This window comes from Bos javanicus, chromosome 2, assembly GCF_032452875.1.
Source record: "Bos javanicus breed banteng chromosome 2, ARS-OSU_banteng_1.0, whole genome shotgun sequence".
Taxonomy (NCBI): domain Eukaryota; kingdom Metazoa; phylum Chordata; class Mammalia; order Artiodactyla; family Bovidae; genus Bos; species Bos javanicus.
In genome coordinates this window covers 59,558,975-59,583,322 of record NC_083869.1, presented here as the reverse complement: position 1 = coordinate 59,583,322, position 24,348 = coordinate 59,558,975, and the positions used below count along the sequence as shown (strand labels likewise).

General features: G+C 37.8%; 1 protein-coding gene and 1 non-coding gene across 2 annotated transcripts in view; both read left to right on the top strand.

Moving 5' to 3' along the window:
- Nucleotides 1-23,292, top strand: part of THSD7B (thrombospondin type 1 domain containing 7B) — a 929,494-nt gene extending 906,202 nt beyond the window's left edge. The window contains exons 22-27 of the mRNA XM_061439032.1: nucleotides 948-1,121; nucleotides 1,221-1,316; nucleotides 4,137-4,219; nucleotides 7,561-7,753; nucleotides 11,123-11,210; nucleotides 22,101-23,292. Coding sequence (XP_061295016.1) covers nucleotides 948-1,121; nucleotides 1,221-1,316; nucleotides 4,137-4,219; nucleotides 7,561-7,753; nucleotides 11,123-11,210; nucleotides 22,101-22,182 — 716 coding nt within the window. The 3' untranslated portion in view covers nucleotides 22,183-23,292. The remainder of the gene's footprint in view (nucleotides 1-947; nucleotides 1,122-1,220; nucleotides 1,317-4,136; nucleotides 4,220-7,560; nucleotides 7,754-11,122; nucleotides 11,211-22,100) is intronic.
- Nucleotides 12,287-12,358, top strand: TRNAH-AUG (transfer RNA histidin (anticodon AUG)). Its single transcript has one exon. It is a non-coding gene; the product is annotated as a tRNA-His (tRNA).
- Nucleotides 23,293-24,348: the final 1,056 nt, after the last annotated feature.

Sequence of the window (24,348 nt, the reverse complement as noted above, 5' to 3'; positions counted from 1 at the left end):
CAGCTTCTATAGAGGCAAAGTAGGCTGGCCGGGCAAGTCGGGGGCACGCACTGGACTTGGAAATGTAAGAGCTAAGTTAGAATCTGGTCACTATCACGTCACTGGCATTTTGCCTGGGACATATACTCTTGTCGCTTTGAGCAGTGGTTGCTCCATCTAGAAAATGTGTTAATAATACCTGACCACACCAAGCACATTGCCAGCATTCAAAGAACATTGACTGAATCCATGAGTAATGAACCCTGGCTGATGACATGGTGACGACAAGTAAGGGTAAAAGTTCGTGAAAGCACTCTGTTAAACAAGCAAGTCCTATGTAATTGTGAAGGTTATTCTTAGTTACATAAGATTTATGAGTTTATTTTAATCCTAATAACACAACTTAACCTTGTATGGCAGGAGCTTAAGGTGGCTAAATATATCCTTATGTGGTCTTATAATATGGCATGTGACATATATGTGTGTATACATACATTCATACACACACACACACACAAATTGTGTGTGTTTGGATTGTTAAATGAAACATTCTTTAAGTTTAAAGCTACTCTACTTCTTTCCTTTATATAATTTCTATGAACATCCATTTTATGATGTTATGATGCTCTTTAAAAACTGAGTTGCTGTAATCTTTACACGTCCTTTTAAAAATTTTATCGTCACTAGTAGACACTAGTGTTCTCTAGATAAAACTGCCATGATTTGAAGCAAAATAATGGCAGTATAGTGCTTGGCGCTTTTCATTCAACTAGATTAAACCATAAATTACTTCCTCACTCCTAGTGCTTTCTAATTAGAAAATTTGTCAGCATAGAGTTTGTAGTTTCTGGAATGCACGTGGTCACTGTGGCACCACACAAATCCGGCTGTGAACCCTGTGTGTGTAAATGGGGTCAGGGGCCAGTTTTCACACTGTTTCCTCTGCTCTGTGCTGCATGATCCTCCAGGAGACTGCCATTTAATAGAATGGTCAGAGTGGAGCACATGTGAGCTGACCTGCATTGATGGAAGAAGCTTCGAGACTCTGGGTCGCCAATCTAGGTCAAGGACATTTATAATTCAGTCTTTTGAGAACCAAGACAGCTGCCCCCAGCAGGTTCTAGAAACACGCCCTTGTACAGGTACCAAGAGCACTTTTCAACTCTCAGCCTTGATTGATCAATGCTTATTCTGCTTTGATTGAGGCATAATAGAACCGCTGTTATCGTATTTACTTGCAGGAGGTAAATGTTATCACTACACATGGAAAGCAAGTCTTTGGAACAATAATGAACGAACTGTGTGGTGCCAACGTTCAGATGGCATTAACGTCACAGGTATTCCTGCCTAAGATTCATGTGGGCACTTCGGAAAGATCTCTGAGTGTTGCTGTTGGTGAGAAGAATTAGCTTAAAAATTATAAGCAAGGGAAGACTGGGGAGTGGACTTAGATGAGCTTCATGGCAAGTTGCCATTAGATCTTTGCATCTTAGAAAGCAAACAGTTTTATATGAAGTCCCATAATATCTCAGACGGGCTACCCAGGTGGCACAATTATAAAGAATTCTCCTGCCAGTGCAGGAGCCATAGGAGACAGGGGTTCAATCCCTGGGGAAGATCCCCTAGATAAGGAAATGGCAAACTATTCCAGTATTCATGTCTGGAGAGTTCCATGGACAGAGGAGCCTAGTGGGCTACAGTGGAGTCACAAAGAGTAGATATAACTGACTGACTGAGCATACACACACACAGTATATCAGACAACTTAAAGTAGTAGTTCAGTTCAGTCACTCATTTGTGTCCAACTCTTTGTGACCCCATGGACTGCAGCACTCCAGGCTTCCCTGTCCATCACCAACTCCCAGAGTTTACTCAAACTCATGTCCACTGAGTCGGTGATGCCATCCATCTATCTCATCCCCTGTCGTCCCCTTCTCCTCCCACCTTCAATCTTTCCCAGCATCAGGGTCTTTTCCAAGGAGTCAGTTCTTCACATCAGGTGGCCAAAGTGTTGGAGTTTCAGCTTCAACATCAGTTGATACATAATAAAATTTCCTTGAATATCATGATCTAAGACAAAAACGGAAAGACACAGATGTTGATTTAAAACAGTGGTCTCTAAAATTTTAAAAGATGTACCTTTTCAGTAAAAGGTATTTGAGAACAGACCTCAAAATATCCTAAAATCCCACACTACTGTGCTAATGTATCATGTTATGAAACATATACAGAAATTGAAATTAAAAGAGTTGATAAAGATATAATAAAGCTAAGATATATTAATGATTAAAAACATTTTCCTGTAAATTATAGATGCTTATGTTCATGTACTGAAAGCTTCATTTTTTAACAATGTGGTAGCCTTGATTATTATTTAATATCTGAATATATATTGAAGGAAGGGTTCCTCATTCAGGGCAGTGAATGCAATTAGATTGTACAAATGGTCTTCTCAATCATTTTAAAGGGGTTTGTTTCGATGCCTTCTTATGAAAGAAAATCAAATTGTCATTCTTTTTACTTAGCGCTACGGCTGACTAAGAGCTCATCAGAATAGAAGAATCTTGAGTTTTCTATCAGAGAAAGATCGTCTGCTTCACCTTTTTCTAGTTTACTTGTTTTTTTCATTATTGGCTGTCCCTTTAAGTCCATAGTTTTTCCATACAACCATTTATTTTAAGTGACTTGCCCATTGTGTAAGTTATTATTAAAACTAAATATACGGTACATCTGCCTAACCAGGAACACAGAAAGCATCACTTGCTGCAGCATGCTGGGAGTTAACCAACCGGTGAGGGCTCCACTATCAGATGCGTGGAGCACCTCGCGCCCGGTGTGCATCCCAGGGCCACCTGATGAATGAGTTCAGGTTACCAGTGTCACCTGCCAAGTATCATCACAGCTTAATTTGTTAAGTTAAAGTTAAAGAAGTTAACTGTTAAAATTTAAAATGTTGGCTAAAATATACAAATTCTAACATGTTTTTCCTGGCTCCCAGGTGCTCCTCCCCCCATGGAGTATACACACTGCATGGTGGGGATCCCTGGTTTAAGGAGGAAAAAACACCACCTCCAAACTCTGTTGGCAGTGACAAGGCTGTGTGGTTACTGCCACTAACACATGATCAGTTTCACACCTACCTGCTCATTCTGGAGCCTGGTGTTTTTTTTCTTGTGGAAATTATTTTTCAAGTAACAGATTTTAGCTGTTTCATTTTTCAGAAAAATGTAGATGCCACATTCCCTACACAGCCTTAAGCACAAAACTTTCTCTAGTTACAAAATCATAATTGGCTGTGTTATGATTATATACTATATAATTGGTTGACAATTATAATAATGCAGAGACTAGAACCTATAAATGCAGCCAGTGGTATATAAATGTAGCTTCAATGGTGCCCTTGAATAATATGTCAACTTCTTTGCTGGTACCTTGAATCCAGGAAGGCATGACTAATATATAAATGAGTTTTAGATTACAGAGATATTATTCCATCTAGTTACTGAAAGCTATTTTATTTATTTTTTTTTTGAAAGCTATTTTAATGAGGACCTGCAAGTACTAGTGTCAGATGTATGATTATCCCTGCTGGAGTATATACATTTGCTCTTAAAAATATGTGTGGCAATCTGTATGTGACTCTGCATGTGTGTGTATATGTGTGTATTCTGGCTGAAATACGTTTAAAATGTTACCAAATTGTTTAATATCGTGGTCTCATGAATGGGCTAGTGGCATTCTTTTAGTGTTTGGTTGTTGGGAATTGGTCTAGTGCCTAGTTTGGGAGCTGGAAAAAAACTATATAGACAGATCTTTGAGCGTATATATTTTCTGCTCCTGAACTTCAGTTGAGATTTCATCAATTCTTTTGCTGATCCTGACACTCACAGGCTTTGCCCTCAAGTGAAGCCATATGATAGAATCACCTGGCCAACACACAGGTATAAAATCTCAACTGTAAACAACTTCTGTTAGCAGAGCCTCCCATCTCAAACAGCCCTTCCTAGAATAATCAACAAAATAAAACTGAGCCACACTGTCAGCAAACAGATTTTTTTTTAAATAAGACTGTTACAAGGTAGCCAGTGCCAGAGAGGAAAAGAAGTGAATATTTATCCTAGAAAAATCTGTAAATGATGGCGGGATTTCCTTTGTAGGAGGCTGCTCCCCTCAGGCACGCCCTGCTGCTATTCGGCAGTGTAACCCAGCTTGCAGAAAACCTTTCTCCTACTGCACACAGGTGAGTCAGGTGCTGAGGCTTGGACAGGTAATTTAATTGTGTTATATGTATGTTGTCTGATGTTTTCCAGTCTCCTGTAGCCCAAGCAGCAATTCCATGGGCCCACGATACCACCTAGAGGCGTTTGCAGAAGTAATCACAGCTATTAAGAATTTCTTTGCATGGCCATGTGTTCAAGAAAGCAGTCTTTTTTACTCTAAATCCATCTATAGCTAACCTCTCTTTCAGATATCTAATCTCTGTTAGCTCTATTTCTCCTCTGATTATCAATGTGTTCTCAGTTGATTTTATTTCCTCCATTTCATATACCTAAACTATTTTGCAAAATCTTTAAAAGGATATGTTCATGTTTGTTAAACATTAGGTACTAAATTTGATTACACTGTGATTAGTGTGTATAAATTTTTAGTTGATTTTAAATAAGTTGATAGTATGGTTATGGGTAATAATTATGGGTGTGTGTATATATATATATATATATATACACATTGTTTTGTTGTTTTTTTTTTTGCCCCATAACACCCATTTATTTATTCAGTCACCAATAAAAGTTTACTGAATGGCTGACACACAGGGAACTGTCCAAGGTGCTGAGGACACAGCAGGAAACAAACTTCCTGCCCTCATGCAGCTTACATTCTGGGGAGAGAAACTGACAACACTAGGAAGAAAAGGAGTCTGATATATACATTTTTTAAAGCAGAAATTTTTCTCCTTTTCCTTCTTTAATTCCCACCCATTACTGCTCAGGATTTAATGCAAAATGTACCATGTATTCTAATCAGTGGTACTCACAGTGTACAGTGTATAAAGAAGAAAGGTGTGCCCTGTCTCTCAAAGAAATAAGTTTCTTCTTATACTGTGTTCTTTCCAAAAATGATTTGGTTAAAATGATTCAAATGCTCCATTCTATTTCATGGACCTTCTACTTCAAGTAGAAGTAGGTTAATTCTTCGATACAGGAAAGCTAGGGATTAAGTTTCCAGTGGAAAAAAGAAGGAAAAGAGATCAGCAACAACTTCATGGGCTAATGATGTTTGTGAAATAGAAGTTGTGGCTTCCCACCAACTCTCTGGATACCCTCTGTAATAAATATAAAATACCTTTTCCCTTGAACCTTTGGCCTATATAACTGGTTACAGCTTTTCACTCAGACTAGAGACACATCTTCAAACGATAGCTTTCATATCTGAGCTTGTACCAATTTTCTTCATTAGTTTCTCCCCATTGAACATTGAGTAATGTCTTAAAGTAAAACCACTGGAAATATTTATAATGATAACTGTCATTATATACTCTCTTCCTAAACTTTAGGCATTTATTAATTATGTTTTTTTAACTTCTACTTTTTAGTTTTAGTATCTGTTGCTCCTCAATATCATGTGTTCAGTCAACAACTGATGACTAAGTAAATCAGTTCAGTTCAGTCACTCAGTCATGTCCAACTCTGTGACCCCATGGACTGTAGCACGCCAGGCCTCCCTGTCCATTACCAACTCCCAGAGTTTACTCAAACTCATGTCCATTGAGTCGGTGATGCCATCCAACCATCTCATCCTCTGTCATCCCCTTCTCCTGCCTTCAATCTTTCCCAACATCAGGGTCTTTTCAAATGAGTCAGTTCTTCACATCAGGTGACCAAAGTATTGGAGTTTCAGCTTCAGCATCAGTCCTTCCAATGAATATTCAGGACTGATTTCCTTTAGGACGAACTGGTTAGATCTCCTTGCAGTCCAAGGGACTCTCAAGAGTCTTCTCCAACACCACAGATCAAAGTATCAATTATTCGGTGCTCAGCTTTCTTTATGGTCCAACTGTCATATCCATACATGACTACTGGAAGAACCATAGCTTTGACTAGATAGACTTTTGTTGGCAAAGTCATGTCTCTGCTTTTTAATATGCTGTCTAGGCTGGTCATAACTTTTCTTCCAAGGAGTAAGAGTCTTTTAATTTCATGCCCACAGTCACCATCTGCCGTGATTTTGGAGCCCAAAAAAATAAAGTCTGTCAGTTTCCTCTGTTTCCCCATCTATTTCCCATGAAGTGATGGGACCAGATGCCATGATCTTAGTTTTCTGAATATTGAGTTTTAAGCCAACTTTTTCACTCTCCTCTTTCACCTTCATCAAGAGGCTCTTTAGTTCCTCTTCACTTTCTGACATAAGGGTGGTATCATCTGCATATCTGAGGTTATTGATATTTCTCTGGGCAATCTTGATTCCAGCTTGTGCTTCATCTAGCCCAGCATTTCTCATGATGTACTCTGCATATAAGTTAAATAAGCAGGTGACAATATACAGCCTTGACATACTCCTTCCCCTATTTGGAACCAGTAAGTAAACATGGCTGATGCATAAAGATTGATATGAGTTACCATTTAAGGCTAAGGTATGTTGAGAAAATACCAGACATAGTTTTATGTAAGGAATCCTAATAGCAAAGTCATAGAGATTCATAATCTCATGCTTATTTTCTATTCTCCTCTATTGGCTTTATGTTTCCTGGAGGAAGGAAGAGCAGTTATTTCAGTTTCACTTTCAGAGACAGATAGAAAATCTTTGCCCATTACACTGTATCATTATCAGTTTCTTTGAAAGGCTTATTGTGCATGAAAATTACCAGGAATCCACAGACAAATATGAAAGACCCATTGTCATGATGCCAACTAGGAATGTGATGATGTGGTGTGACACTCAGGTTACTTTAAGATATCTCTCTCTCTGTCTTTCCTCCCTCTCGTGGACATGTGCCTTTGGTGAAGTTTTTTTTTCCCCCCTTCACAGCCTTGGACTGTCTCCTCTGAGTGCGGAACTAAGCCTACGAGTGGAGAGCCAGTTCATTCTAGTTCGTGATCAATGATAGAAGATGATAGAGGCAGAAAGAGACCTCAAAGAGCACAAAACTCAGAGAAGAGACGCACATAATTTCTGTTGCTTTGCTTCTCAATGTTAAGGACAGATTGGAGTAAGCAGGCAGGAATCTGAGATAGTTGGGGGAAGAACCAAAGTAAATTTTTAATTAAAGCTTTAAACACCTTTGTAAGAGAGAAAAGGATGTAGTTCATATTCTCTATTGACAAAAAAATTATGATTTCAATTTGGAAGATGTAAGAATGATCAATCACTAGAAAGAACTGATAATTTATTGAAGTGTTGGCTTTGGAAATCAGAAAGATGAACTATTTATTGAATTTTCATTGCTTTGACAAGTCTGGTGCTGAAAAACCCTAAATTGCCATGACATATCATGCAACTATCGAGCAGTTCCAACAATTAAGGTGTTATTTTTTCATCTGTACAACTCACTGTGTAACCAGAAATGTATTTTTCATGCTGTAGGGTGGAGTCTGTGGTTGTGAGAAAGGCTATACAGAGATCATGAGATCAAATGGTCTCCTGGATTACTGCATGAAGGTACCAGGCTCAGAGGATAAAAAAGCTGATGTGAAAAACCTTGCTGGGAAAAACAGACCTGTGAATTCAAAAATACATGATATTTTTAAAGGTTGGTCTCTCCAACCCCTTGATCCAGGTACATATCAGTTATGAGTAAGAAATGTAGATTTTCTCTTGGGGGATTAGGGTTCATATTGTGACCACTGCTCATGATGGAAAGCATGGAGGGAAGAAGGGACAGAAAAGGCAATATGGTCTTATTCAAGGTTCCTCACATTTGAGTGCCATGTAGTGTAAAACGTTCTCACGGGTGGTTGAGAATAAGTCTGTCAACCCCAACCCCGGTCTGAGTTAAGGAACCAAATATTAATCTTTGAAAATGTTTGAATTGTAAATTATCTTTGCCAAAGACTTTATAATAAAAATTGTGAAGTTTTATATATAATTGAAAAATGAGAAAAGCAATAGATTCTCAAGAACATGGAGTTACGTAGGGAAATTCCAGGTACCCTATCTGGTTTGAGAAACACTAGTGATATAGTAAAATAGCATCAGTTTCAGAGGCCAAGAGACCTATGGGTATCAAGGATCAGAGGTACTTCCTTTGTAATTGCATGTAATTTCTTTACCTGTCTGGAACTGTTTCCTCATCTATGAATCAATCTAGGCATCTGTCCTGAAGAATTTTTGTGAGTATTAGCACAGTGTCAGGCCTATAGGACTCAAAACTTAGTGGAGATTAAGGATAAGAATGAACAGTATTAGATAATTTCTCTATACCCTATGATTCCATGCTGGTTGTATTGCATGACTCACCTCATTATATTCTTGCAACATATAATGAGATGTTGTTATCCCCACTTTAGAGATTATGATTCTGAAACTGGCAATGCAAAATAATTTGACCAAGGTCACAGCACCAGTAAGTGACAGAAAGGTATGAAAGGCAAGCCAATAAGATCCTTACACAGCACTGGCCTCTACTTTCTTCTTTAAGAACTGGACAAAAATATGAAAGCAAAATTCTCTGTGCCTAATGTACATACCTCTTCCAGAAAACAAAGTGCTGTGAATGACAGGGAGATAGCGTGACTGATGGAAGGAACCTTGAGAAGGAAGACACACATGAAGCTCAGACAAAATATACCTTGGGAACTTTCCGCCCAGATCCTAAGCCTTGGTCATACCAAAGTGCCCTGATGACATGCTCAAATGAAGCAAAACTAGAGCCCAGGCACAAAGGACCCTAGATCTAGTGGAAGAAACAAGACATTCTGTGACTAGCTTATAAGGATGACCACAATATCTTAACTTTGGTTCCATAGTACATCTGGGCATGCCATAGATATTAAAAATCATATTCATCTGTGATGTTTAGCTAGAGAAACAGACTTAAAATTGAGGGAAGCATGCTATGAAATGCAGCCAGTCTCACTCACTGCTTCTAGACCCTATTTCAGAGAGAGAATTAAGATGAGGTTCCAAGAAAATGAGTTTTCAAATCCACAAATGAAGTCCTTAAACTGGAGATCTAACTGAAGCATCAATACCATGTATGTGACTATACATGTGTGTACACATACATGCATAAACACAGACACATACATATATGTATACTCATATATACACTTGTATATGTATGTATGTATATAAACATATATGTAAAATATATATTTAGTCTGTGAGAAAGTTTATAACTTTCATTAGGTTCTCATAATGGGGTTAAAAATTTGAGCAAACTCTCAGGAAGGCAATTAGGCAAAACCTATCATACATTTTGACCTAAAATTTTCCTCCTACAAATTAATCATACAAATATACACACATATACTGAGAGAAGAATGTAAATGATATTCATTATATGATTGCTTATTATATAGCAAATGAATGGAAATAACATAAATGTCTACAAACAGAATAACAAACAAAAATATGATTCAACTGTGTAATGTCTCTTAGGGGTATTAAAAAGGATGAGATGGACCTGCCTTTATGAACTAGTATGGAAATATTTTTATTATGTATTGTTAGGTGGAAAAGTAGTACCAAAATGAATGATAAGGACAATTTGTGTCTTTTTAAAAAGTGCATGTATGTTGTGTATATACTCGCTTGCATTTGCAGAGAAAACTATGAGATGGTTCATAAATTGGTAACAGTGGCACCTGGGTAGGGAGCTCAGAGATTGGCAGGAAGACTAATTTTCCACTACATATCTTTTTTTAAAATTATTTTTTATTGTAGTATAAATGCTTTACAATGTTATGTTAGTTTCTGCTGTACAATGAAGTGAATCAGTCACATGCACACATATATCCCCTCTTTCTTGGACTTCCCTCCTCATCACATCTACCCAGGTCATTACAGAGAACCGAGCTAAGCCCTCTGTGCTATACAGCATTAGCTTCGTATAAACAGCTATATTAATTCTTCTTTAAGTAACATGATTTAAAGGTCACCCAGATCACATACCTCTGCAATAGGGATTTAAAAGCACTGGATCTTACAATAGTTCAGCTTTATGAGGTTTAGGGGTAATAAGATGAAAAGTACATTGTCACTCAGGGAAGACTTTTTTTAATTGCCAATGTAAAAAATTCAGACTAGGGGATCACATCATTAGTGTTTCAAAGAGATCAAAATCAAAGCTTTGTTAAAAGTTTTATGACCATAAAAAGGGTCATTACTATGTTGAAAACTCATTCTAAAACCCGATTGAGGCTTGAAAGTGTCTTGTAAGCCAAAACTGTAATAGATAGTCACAATATAATTGAAAGTAATAGTGATTTTCTTTCAAACAAATGTTTACAATAGATTGTTTTTTATCCCATGAAGGTCTTAGAATAAGATTCTGACATGTGTTTTTCTGGACCTACAGTTAATTACAGTCAAAGTAGTATAATGAACCTTGGTGTGTACATCTTTCAGAAAGGAGCATAATTCCTTTTGGGAAGCTAAGGAATTGCTATTATCAGTGCAATTCTAAGTTTAGTTAACTGTGTGCTCATGTAAAACATAACAAAAACCATGTGTTTTCCAGAAACAACTCAAATTTATACATACACACACCATACATACAGTCAAGGTGTGTGTCATATAGTTAAAATCACAAAATAGATCAGACTATTTGGTTCTTTTTTTTTTAACCTCTTGCAGATATTAAATACAAAATAATATATACTTCTACATGTGGATATGCTTTGTAATACTTTTGTATTAGAAGTATATATAAATGAAAATAAATTCAAAATATCCTACAAGTTGTTAGATTTTATGAAGTACTGATTAGTAGCACTGGTCTTTGGCATTGTGAAAAAATTGATAACCTATATTTAATATTTTCACCTATTTTTTGGACATTTGATAGCTGTCACATGTGAGTATTTTCACATATGCTTCTGACTTATGCAAATCTCAGAATTCAGATGAGAAATAAATAATACACTAAATAAATGAGAAATAAAAGCTTTTGTATGCTAAGCCTGTTATTTTTTATTTTAAACAGATGGCCGAGTGAAAATTTGGGTTTATGGAGTTTCAGGTGGTGGTTTTCTTATCATGATTTTCCTAGTATTTACTTCCTACCTTGTTTGGTAAGTACTAACTAGTAAAAAGTTTATACTCTATATTTTCATTGGTGGCATATTATACTAAAAGAAAACTTATGTTGAAATCTGGTCATTAAAACAGGACCCTTAAACTCACAAATAATCACCAACATTAGAATTGCTAAATAGTTTAAGTGGGAGAGTATTATCTTTATTGTCCTCATTTGAAATAACATTTTTGTATTTGGCTTTCATATAATATCACAGGTATACGAGGCAAATCATTAATCAGGGCTTTCCCATTTTACAATTTTGATTTAGATCAGTACCATTTTAACACACTGGAATTTCCTGGTACCTCTTAGTACCAGGACTTAATCACAGAGTTGTTTTTTTTTTTTTTTTAATTAAGTGTAGTTGATTTACAATGTTGTTTTAATTTCTGCTGTTAGACAAAGTGATTCAGTTTATACACACATACACACACACAAATACATACACACACCCTGGAGAAGGAAATGACAATCCATTCCAGTATTCTTGCCTGGAGAATCCCATGGATGGAGAAGCCTGGCAGGCTATAGAGCATAGCGTTGCAAAGAGTCGGACACGACTGAAGCAGCTCAGCAGGCACATATGTATACACACACATTCTTTTTCATTTTCCATTATGGGGACAGGATATAGAAAATAGTTCTCTGTGCTGTATATAGTAGGACCTTGTTGTTTATCCATTCTAGGTATAAAAGCTTACAACTCCTACCACCCTCCCACTTGGCAACCACACATCTGTTCTATATCTCTGTGAGTCTGTTTCTGTTTCGTAGACAGTTTCATTTATATACTGTAGAGTTCACATGTAGTGATATCATAGGACATTTTTGTCTTTCTCGGACTTACTTCACTTACTGTGTTAATGTCTAGGTCCATCCATGTTCCTGCAAATGGCATTATTCCATTCTTTTTTATGGCTGAGTACTATTCCATCGCATATTTGTAAAAGAATTTTCTTTATCCATTCATTTGTCAATGGACATACAGATTTTTTCCATGTCTTGGCAATTGTGAATAGTGGTGCTATGAATATAGGGGTGCATATATTTTTTCTAAGGTTGTGTACTTCCCTGGTGGTTCAGACGGTAAAGCGTCTGTCTATGATGCAGGAGACCCAGGTTCGATCCCTGGGTTGGGAAGATCCCTTGGAGAAGGAAATGGCAATCCACTCCAGTACTATTGCCTAGAAAATCCCATGGACAGAGGAGCCTGGTAGGCTGCAGTCCATGGGGTCACAAAGAGTCGGACACGACTAAGCAACTTCACGTATGGATGTATGGCCAGAATTGGGATTGCTGGATCATTTGATATTTCTATTTTAGTTTTCTGAGGGACTTCCATGCTGTTTCACACAGTGGCTTCACCAACTTATTCAATAAATTCCCACTAACAATATAGGAGGGTTTCTTTTTCCCCATGCTCTCTCCACCATCTATTATCTGTAGACTATTTAATGATGGCCATTCTGACTGGTGTGAAGTGGTATCTCATTGTGGTTTTGATTTGCACTTTTCTAATAAGTAGTGATGTTGAGCACCTTTTCATGTGCCTATTGGCCATCTGTATGTCTTTGGAGAAGTGGCTACTTAAGTCTTCTGCCCATTTTTTTTTAATTGGGTTGTTTTCTTGTTGAGTTGTATGTGTTGTTTGTACATTTTGGAAATCAAGCCCTTGTCAATCACATGATTTGCAAATATATTCTCTCACTTGTAGGTTGTCTTTTTATTTTGTTTATGGTTTCCTGTACTATGCAAAAGGCTTGTAAGTTTGATTAGGCCCAATTTGTTTATCTTTGTTTTTATTTCTATTGCCTTGGGAGACTGACCTAAGAAAATATTGGTACACGTTATGTCAGAGAATGTTTTGCCTATGCTCTCTTCTAGGAGTTTTATAATATAATGTCTTAATGTTTAAGTCTTTAAACCATCTTGAGTTTATTTTTGTCTATGGTGTTCTAACTTCATTGATTTACATGCATATGTCCAGCTGTCCCAGCACCCCTGGCTGAGCAGACTTTTTTTTTCATTGTACATTCTTGCCTCCTTTGTCAAAGATGAATTGACCATAGGTTTGTGGGTTTATTTCACCTTTTTGGTCAGGTTTATTCCTCAGTATTTTATTTTAGGGGAGTGAGATTTTACAAGGTACTTTTTTTAAATTTTCCTTTCTGCTATCTCTAGCTCCAGGAATTCTGATTTAAGCATCCAGACAACTTGACCACATGCAGGAGTAATTAAAAGAGCCCCAGGTAACTAATAGCAGGCAAGGCTGAGAAAATTCTAGTTCTTAAATTTTCTTCTCAAACTGACCTATTTTTACCAAGTATGTTAAATTGACCAGTTGGTTCAAAAAACCTATGAGTATATTTTAGACAGTAGAGTCAGGTGTTTATCTACAGTGACCAACCATAAAAGAAAATTTGTCCATTCCAGGAACCCTGTTTTGTAAGCAACTAGTTCCTTAAGTATATTATTCTCACAAAATGGTGATTACTTTATTGTATATATCTTATTTGATGAGCTAATCTTAAAACCAGACAGAAGTAAATACCTTTGAATATTTTTAAGTGTGTTGAGAATATTTTATTAGCTTCCTGAAATTTTTCAAAGGTTTTTTTTTAATTTTCATAAAGTGTTACTTTGCTTTTTTCTCTAAATCGAGATATTTATATTCATCATCTGTCTCAAACTGTTTCCTTGACAATTTTTGCCCAAGTTTTTAATCTCAATTCAAATCCAGTCTTTGTATTTTAGCTCATACTTCCAAGGTTACACAGGTTTTTAAGTCTTTGCTCTCGGTCAGTGAAAGTTAGTAAAGAAAATCAAGTGACTTTAATTCTTTCTGCCACCTATAGTGATTGAGATTGAATTTCTAGAAGTTGGATTGCTATCCAGCTAATACTTCCTCAGTGTTGCAATAAAAAAGTAACACCTTCAGTTATTTACCTTAAAATCAAATGATTTGACCAGTTATGTTTGAATTAATTTTGTATTGTCTAGATCCTGTCTTAATGAACAAATGTGAAGTGGAAAACCTTATGTGAGCTTGAGAGTGATAGGAAGCATTCGCCACTAGAAAAAATGAGGAAAAGATCTCAACTTGAAACAAAGAACATAAAGGCTTGATAGATGAGAAACTGCTCTCAAAGCAAGGGCCCAGTATAGTGTAAGATAATCAGCTAGTCTATTAGTCTGTGAAAGCTGAGATGTATTCTACTTCACAGTCACATCCCCAATTCCAGATTCTATGGTTCCTTCTTCCTTGAATATCCAAAAGATTAAAAATTAAAATTTAACATTCATAAATTCTGCCCTTTTACACTTCTCCCTTTCTTTCAGCTTAAAAGTATGTTATCCTTAATCCATTCCTTCAACAATACTTACTGTAGCCCTTCCTAGGCTCTGGGGATTGATTATAGGTACCTCACTGAATTGTGGTGACAAACATAATTTTCTAGAGAATTTTTAATGTAAAAGATCAAGGGAATCATCCCCTACTGTTTAGTGACCAAATTATATAGATACTTATGTGTATAGTATATCTATTTTTTTCATCCTCAGTATCCACCCTTAATAATCCCCCATTGGAAGTAGCAGTTAGCTCCATATTTGGAAGCCCTACAATCCTCCTTTCAACTGTCTATAGCCAGATTAGTCTTCTTAAAACTTAGCCAAGTGATCAGCCCCTTTCCTCCTCAAACACCAGCAGTGGCTTCCCATTGACACCAACATGAAAGTCATGTTCTGGCTGCCTTGCAAGTCAATAAAAGCCTTCCACTATTTGAGCCCAAACAACTCCTTCAACTTCATTTTCATATTTCTCTATGCCCCAGTGTGTTGCATAGGCTTGCTGCTAAGTCACTTCAGTCATGTCTGACTCTGCGACCCCAGAGACGGCAGCCCACCAGGCTCCCCCGTCCCTGGGATTCTCCAGGCAAGAACACTGGAGTGGGTTGCCATTTCCTTCTCCAATGCATGAAAGTGAAAAGTGAAAGGGAAGTCGCACACTTGTGTCCGACTCTTAGCGACCCCATGGACTGCAGCCTACCAGGCTCCTTGGTCCATGGGATTTTCCAGGCAAGAGTACTGGAGTGGGGTGCCATTGCCTTGTATTTAAATTGTTGCTTTATCATTGAAGCATTTAAAATCTCATTCTACATCAAAGTCAACATTTCAAGTTTACTATACTCATATCCATCCAAGTTGGTTGAGATACAACACTTCTTTCAATCTGCTTGTGTTGCTATTTCAGAGGTTTTATCTCAAGATGTAAGTATCTATTAATATATATTAGGGAAGTTTGTCATTTTATTTGTACTGCTCATGTATATTTATGATCTCCATTAAAATACTTTTTATATTGTAATCTTTCATAATATTTATAGGAGTTGAATATAAGGCTACAACCTCTTTCTGAAGGATAGTGTTTTGGGAAGCGTTACCTTACATTAGGGTACATAGTGTGGTATCTTATTTCACAAGAAAGCTTCTGCTTGCATGGTTTACTCCTTACAGTTCATTCTTCTAGAATTAATTTTCATAAGTTATTGGCATTCTAACAGTTCTTCCCAATAAAAATTTAAATGCCAACTTTTTCCTTATGAAACAGCCTGGAATAACTTGTATAAGCTGCCAGCCCTGTGGCATTTACTCCATGCTGGCATTGTAGTTACTTGTATAAACGTCTTCCAACATCTACCAAACCATAAGGACTTGGGGGTGGGGGAGAAGAGCTTTAATGACTTATTTTTTAGAGTACAAGTTTCACAAATATTTATTAAATAAGTGAATGAATCAATGAGTGGATAAGCTAAAACAATCTATTGCCCATGATCTTTAAAGGTCAAGAAAAAAATCTAATATTCACATATGTCAAAGTGCTTTACATAGGTTGCCTTATTCAGTCTTTCCAATAATCCAATAAAGTGTTGTTATTATCATCTTTATTTTAAAGAGGGAGTAAGCCATACTCAGAAAAGTTCAATAACTTATGTAAGGGTATCAGCCTGGTAAAATCAGCTCCAGATTCGTCTTAACCCTCAAATGTCTTAACCCCTTTCCACTGGGCTTCCAGTCTCTGTAATTTCTTGTCCTTGAGTAATCCTGAAAACTCTTTAGACTCAATTTAATGTCTACACCTTTTCCATTTTTTAGCAGATCTTCATTTCCCAAGAAAAGTAAGTTATAGACCTGGGAACAGACTTAGTGATATCAAAACACTTACTGTTACATATGAGCTGCCTAAAGAATCCAAATAGGTTTTCACAGCATCTATTTCTATTAAATAGCTTGCAGAAGAGTTAGAAGATGACAGTTTTGGAGATTTTATATTTTCTCCTTCAAAATAAAAAACTTAGGACAAGAGAGCTGCTATAACATGCCAGGTGTTAGGTGTATACTTTAGATGAAAGCAATTTATAATAACATTTGGAAATGTTTTTCAGAAAATAGAGAAAAATAGTCTTCTCAAGGACTGCTTTGGTTAGATATGATCCTTTGTATGTCTGCCATAAACATTTGGGTTTCTTGAAATATTACTGATGCCCTAGCTCCCCTGGCAATAAAGATCCATGAGGTCATTTAGTGGGAACGACCATTGGGTGAGCTTTTAGTTAATCTAGACATAGTGTCTGGAAGTTACTTGGAGAACCACATCTATTCTATCTTGCTCAGCACAATGCAGGGAATGGGCTCTCAAGTTTGAAGGTGATGCTGCCACCTTCGAGGCTCAGCCCTCATGAGTGGCTGACTGTTTGTGTCGTCTGGTCTGGGTCCTGTGGCTTGCAATCAAGGGTGGTGAGAAGTGTCAGCACTTACCTGTCTTTTCATAATGAACTCGCTTTTCTGGTCTAATGGGCTTATCCTTTGCTAAAATGCAAATGATCATGGAAAAGGTGACTTTAAAACGTGTCAGTCAATGATCTCTTACAGCCAGAGCTGCATAATGGTTTTCTCCCTTGTGCAAACTCTAAAAGTGGTAGTGGCTGTCAAGAGCGCTGCATTAGGAAGAATTATGAGGCTATTCCTGGGCTCAACAGGAAAGAAGTGTGTGATGGATGGGAGATGGCCACCACGGGCACAGGATGCCTGGGGGTGGTGGCGGCCCACGGGCCAGGCATTTAGGGGTCCTGATTTAGTGTGAGTGAGGTGCTCATACCTTACCTGATAGCAGAGTTGAAAAGAGAAAAATAATTTAAAAACTATTTCTAAATGAATTTCCTAATAAAGATCAGGAAGGAAGAAAGGAAAGGGAGCAGGGGCTTCTGAAGAAAAGTTTCCTATTTGCTGACTTTGCAGAGGGCAGGCCCCTACTCAGATCTTTCTCTTAGGGTTCTTTTTAACCAGCCAGGAAGCTCTAAAGCCACAGCTTCTCAGCAGCATTACCACATTATTCAGTGGTTGCTAACTTTTAAACTCACTAAAAGTTCTCAGATCTCACACATTCATGTGTGTGAAAGTCACTCAGTCATGTCGGACTCTTTGCGACCCCATGGCCTATACAGTCCATGGAATTCTCCAGGCCAGAATACTGGAGTGGGTAGCCTTTCCCTTCTCCAGGGGATCTTCCCAAACCAGGGATTGAACCCAGGTCTCCCACATTACAGGCAGATTCTTTACCAGCTGAGCCACAAGGGAAGCCCCTCACACATTCATAGCTGTGATTTTAATACATCAACTGAGAGCTTACAAGGTATGAAGAGAGACATCATGAAATGAAGCCTTTGTCACAACCATCCCAACACACACCACAAAAACCCCAAGCCTACACACTAGGAGCCACCTCTTTTTTTGTCCTAGAGGTGAGCACAACGTTCACAATTCCATACCTGTAAACTGGTGTAAAAATTCAAGTAATATTTGAGCTGAATTTTCTAGGCACAGCTCCTAGAGGCTGGCCAAGTTTAGATGTCTCCTAGGCAATATTGTCTCTTTCATGAGGGAGAGGGGGATTTTATTTTTATTGAAGCATACTTACTTTACAATGTTGTTAGTTTCAAGTGTACAGAAAAGTGATTCAGTTTTATATATATATGTGTGTGTGTGTGCATGCATGCGCAAGCTCAGTTGTTGTGCCTGACTCTTTGTGACTCCATGGACTATAGCTGCCAGGCTCCCTGTCCATGGGATTTTCCAGGCAAGAATACTGGAGTGGGTTGCCATTTCTTTGTGTGTGTGTGTGTGTATGTATATGTGTATATACATATCTGTTCCTTTTCAAATTCTTTTCCATTACAGATTATTACAAGATACTGAGTAGAGTTCCTGTGCCATAATGTAGGTCCTTGTTTACCTATTTCATATATAATATAGTATATATGAATAGTAGTGTGTATATATTAATCCCAATCTCCTAATTTAACTCTAACCACCACCTCCTTTGGTAACCAATACTGTTGTCTTTTCATAAAGAGCTACCCGTCTCTACCCCTCTTCCCCACATCCCAGGACGTCATTTCCCATGTTTCTCCTACGTAGCTGTGTGTGCTAAGTCGCTTCAGTCATGTCCAACTCTCTTTGACCCTGTGTGTTGTAGCTCACCGGGCTCCTCTGTCCATGGGAATTCCCAGGCAAGTTCTTTACTACTAGTGCTGCTGGGAAGCCCTTAACAAATGCCAGTTAGAATAATGCCATTTGCAGCAACATGGACAGACCCAGAGATTGTCATACTGAGTGAGGTAAGTCGAAGACAAATATGATGACAAATGTTATGATCACTTATTTGTGGAATCTAAAAAAAAAAATGATACAAATGAACTTACCAACAGAAATACACTCACAGACACAGAAAACAAACTTATGGTTACCAGGTGGGATGGGATATATTGGGAGATTGGGAGTCACATGCTTGTTATTTCGTCACTAAGTCATGTATGATTCTTTTGCAACCTCATGGATGGTAGCCTGTCAGGTTCCTCTGTCTATGGGATTTCCCAGGCAAGAATATTGGAGTGGGTTGCCAATTCCTTCTCCAGGGGATCTTTCTGACCCAGGGGTCGAACCCAAGTCTCCTGCACTGGAAGACAGATTCTTTACCCCTGAGCCTAGGTAACTAATAAGGATCACTGTATAACACAGGAAACTCTATTCAATACTCTGCAATGACCTATATGAGAAAAGAATCTGACAAAGTGTAGACATATGTATGTGTATAACTGATTTACTTTGCTGAACAGCAGAAACTAACAACATTGTAAATCAACTATACTCCAATGAAATAATTTTTTTAGAGAAGCCAATTCCTCAAAAAAAAAAAAGAGAGAATGGATTGCCAAATGTAAACTGTTGTATAGAGAATGGACAACAAAGTCTGACTGTATAACACAGGGAATTATATTCAATATCTTGTGATAAACTATAATGGAAAAGAACATATATACATATAACTAAATCACTGTACAGCAGAAATTAACAACATTGTAAATCAATTATATGTCATTAAAATAAATATTTTTAAAAGTGAATTGCCAGAAACTCTGGAAACACCTTTATTTTTTGCCCCTCTCTTTTCTTCCCCTAAAACAGCAGGAGATGGAGGAGGTAGAAGATCCCTATGGTCATTCCAAATGAAATTCCTCCTATTCTTTTGGACATTAGGACACCTTCTACTACCATCCCTAGGGTGGATAATAGACAAACTGTCACTTCCAATTTGTTGTAAATTCTCATTTGTGTGAGTTTTTAGTCCCTTTAAATGCAGATTAGTGTGCTCTGGACCCAAGCTGGAGCCTGGCAGTGTGACTAGAGCCACTGGATTCTACATATACATTAATATAGACAAATTTGGATGTTATTCAGATAATTATGCAGTCCCTGTTCTTTGAGAAGGGGAACAGGCCTAGGGTGAGTATACCTCTGCAGTGAATTTTGAAGCTTATTTCTGCCTCTCCACTGTTGAGGATGTTTTTGCCTGCAGCCCATGCCCAGCACTCAGTCACACACAGACACCTACTGTATGCCGGGTGTGGACGCTGTAGGATCTCTGGTTCCTGTCAATAGGCTTTTTAGAAATCAATTCTAATTCACCTCTTCAACATCTATAAATTGCTTCTAGCATCTATAAATTGTTTCAAACAAAGTTTCTCTCAGTATTTTAAACTAGGAGATTCTCCCTATAAAAAAATGTCATCAGACATGTGTCTCTTTTGTGGTAAAATGCACGCATCATGCAATTCTCAACTTTTTAGCCATTAAGTAAAAGAAGCCAGACACAAAAAGCCACACATACAGTATAATTCCATAGGAAATATCCAGAATAGGCAAATTTACAGGGGCAGAAAGTTGACAGGTGGTTGCCAGGGGTAGAGAATGCCTTATCACCTTCCAAAGGCCATCTTCCACCTCCAAATACCATCACATTCAGAGTTAAGATTTCAACATATGATTGAGGAAAGGGTAATGCAAATATTGAGTCCGTAACAGTTCCTAATTACCCCCTTTATGATACATTGCATTTTGTAAAATATATAGCCTTATATAATGCATTACATTAGTCTCCTCCTTTGGACAAATGCTGGTTTCTCGGAGCTGCCTTAAAGAATGGTATTTGGAAAGTGTCCCAAAGGCTACTTGTTCCAAAGTGTAGACTGCTTAGTGGGAAGAGTTTCCCTTTGGGGTAATGATTATGCAACATTGCAACATAATGTTCAAAATGCCAATCAACTGTACAGATTAAAATGTTTGTTTTTAATTTACATTCACTCAAAGTATTAAAAATTAACTATATGTACAGACAAAAGAGTTGTTGCTACCAAGTGCCTAATTAATAATGTGGCTACAAGGAGAATGCACTGAAGGGTTAAAAGTGTTTTTCCTGTGTGTACAAGATGCATTTGGATTCTAGGCTCTGCCACTCACTCAGTGACTTGAGGAAGGTAATAACCTCTCCAGTCCTTCTCTGTCAAGTAGTAATGATAATCCCCATGCCCCCTTCTCTCACTTCTGGCCTGGGATTTATTGAGGTGTTTCATGTAAAGTGCTCAGCACAGGGCTTGGCACTTAGTACATGCATCCAATTAATAACATGCTGCAAGAAAATAAATAGTATAGAAATCTGGAGACAAAGCCAGAGGTGGCTCCCTCTTGGTGAGGACAACCCAAAGAGCTGGGCTCTGAAGGCATGGCAAAGCCTAGACACTGAGGACAGAAGGGAGACAGAATGATGGTGGGGAAGGCAGTGTGTAGCAGAATTAAACTGTAAGTACTCATTAGTTGACATTCACCCACACTGAGAATCAAAAGGCATAATGGAGCATGGTTTGCCCCAGATCTGGGACATTGCTGAGAGTCTGGGGAATGTAACTCAGTTTCAGCTTCTCTCTGTGTGAGAAGCAAGAACAGCCCTCTCTAACCTGGCAAAGATGTCAAACTCAGGGAGCACAGAGACCGGAAGAGAAAGCTTTTGCCTGGTACATCAGTGAAATTCTCCTAACAGACCTTGGTGACTTGGCAGCTAGATGCCAGGTTTCAAGCCCGAGCAGAAGTGTGTTTACTTAAAAACAACAGCAGAGTAAAGCAAGAGAATCTGGCTGTTCTAGCTACTTATGATGTTAAAACATCTGTGCTGTGGAGGTCTTGGTAGCTTAGGAATTAGTGAGCAACAGATGTTCACATTACAGCGTATAAACAAAGGAAAGTGGCCCTTTACCAAGTTCATTGTTTCCACTAAACTATTTTTAAGATTTATAAGATTTTGGGGGGAAAAGAAAGGCTTCTCCTGGTTTAAGGGTTAAAGTACACCAGTATTCCAAAAAGGAACCCGCCAGTCCAGAGAAATCAGTCTTTTGTCTAACCACTTGGATTTCTGTACCTTACAGTTTTCTTTGGCAGATGAAACAGAGCTCTGAGAACTTTCTTCATCTCAGGAATTCTTTTCCCTTTACAGCAAGAAGCCAAAACCGCATCAAAGCACACCTCCCCAACAGAAGCCTCTGACCTTAGCCTACGATGGAGACTTAGACATGTAACCCGAAAAAAGAAATCCAAATGTAGACATCAACTGCCTTAACCGCTTTCTATTTTGTAGCTCTCAGACTTCTCAGTTTTTTGAGGAATCTCATGGTGTGATATACTGAGCAGAATACAAATACTGCAAAAGTAATATTGCCTCAACTTCATTTGGACATGGAGTCAAGGATTATTAGGTCTGCCATTTTGCTTTCCAGTTGTTTGTGGGTGTGAGTGTTTAATGTTTTTTGATTTTCCCAAGGGACCTGAAAACCCTTCTCTTCCTGTTTGGAAATGGGAGGAAGAAAACATGATGGAATTCCCACAGACTTAAGTAAATTTTATCCTCAGCAGCATGATGACAATCCGGAGAGGCCAAGGCTTTTACTGTAAATGATCAGTCTGATACTGCATTCTTATGCACTATATTAGTGCAAATCCTTATTCTTCCCATACTTCAACACTGAGTTTTCTAGAATTTACGTCAGTTCAAAGACTTTCAAATTGGCTTGCCTATTTTCACGAACACAGAGAGAATGGGTTACCATTTCAGAAATTCTGAGTTTTTACCTTTACAAATTGTATTTTGTTTTGTAGCCAGGAGGATGATGGCGCTTCATGTGTTGTGTCTATTGAAAACAAATGAACTGTGTGTAGTTGCTGGACTAGATGAAAGCTAAGTGGTTTTGAATGAAATGTGTGTTGAATGTTAGGGTGTACAAATGAAATTAGAGGTTATATTGGAAAAAAGAGGTAAATTATTTAATTACTAAAACTGTATTTTAACAAAAACTTTACCATGTAGATATAGCATTAGCCACACACAGTTGTAATTCAGTTTAATGATGACAAACTCTGCTTTTGTAATTTCAATTTTCTTATCTGAATATTTATAAATTCTTTTTTTGAATTTAATTATCTGACCTCATTTAATATACATCTAACACCGATCCTCTTTGTAGGAAGTCTTGCTTTTATAAGGTTTCAATAATATCTAAACAACACATGAAAAAGCTGAAACCATTTTAGGAAGATGAATGTTTGTAATCGTAGATGTTGGAAAGTAAGAAGGTGCCATCTTGTGGTATGGACTTGTATTTATAACAAATAAAGTGTTCAAGAGACTGAAATGTTGACTGTTGTAGACTTATTTTCTATGAAGAGCCCATGGAGTGGGTTGCCATTTCCTTCTCCAGGGATGATTTGACAAAGACAGCTTTAATAACAGCTTCCCCATGTCACTGTTTTAGAGGCTGACAGCAGAAATCACTGACAGAGAAAAGGGCTCTTTCCCCACATGCTCAACACTATTGGTTACATTGTGAAATGGAGACAAGCATGATTACACAGAGTATTTCTGAAGGCATATTTAAAGCTTAGCTAACATTAGAACAAACCACTGTGTAATATTGCAAACACTGATATATGTAAATGAACTGGGTGGCCTGAGAAAATGGAAATGTTAGAAATATGATAGAGTGAGCAAGTTAGAGAATGGTTTTACTTAAATTGGGACTTTTGCTTTTGCTAATCGTTTTAACACTAGTTGATTTTCTTCAATGGCACCATGGTTTTACATGAAAAAACTCAATGAAAAGAGAATAGTTGATGTCAATATTGTGATTGAGGGAACAACTCCTAGAGTTGTCCTTTCATTATTTCACTTTGGCTAAAAAGCTTCAGAAGACTTCCTGGTAGCCCAAGAAATCCTGCGTCAGAGATCAAATCCTAGCCATCCCCTTTACTGCCTGTGTGATCCTGTGCAAGGATGCCAAATCCTCTCCGCCTCAGTTGTGTGACCCACAAAATGAGATAATGAAATTATTTTTCTCCTAAGGTAGACATTAACAATAAATGTTAAAGGGATTCTGGTTCAAGATGGCCACATACGAGAATTCTGAGCTTACCTGCTCCCACAAACATGCCAAATCTACAGCTGCCTTTGGAACAATCTTCCACAAGAAATCCAAAAACTAGCTGAGTGACTCCTACACATCAGGCACACAAGAAAAAAATGCACATCAGAATAGGTAGGAGAGATTGAAATACAACCTCTCTGTAACTTCCACCTCTGGTGCAGTCTTCCACAGCACGGAAAACATCCCTCAGATTCTGAGAAGTAAGGCTTGAACTTCACCTTTGCACCCAAACCTTTAAGATCTGCACCTAAGAAGTCTTCAAAACAT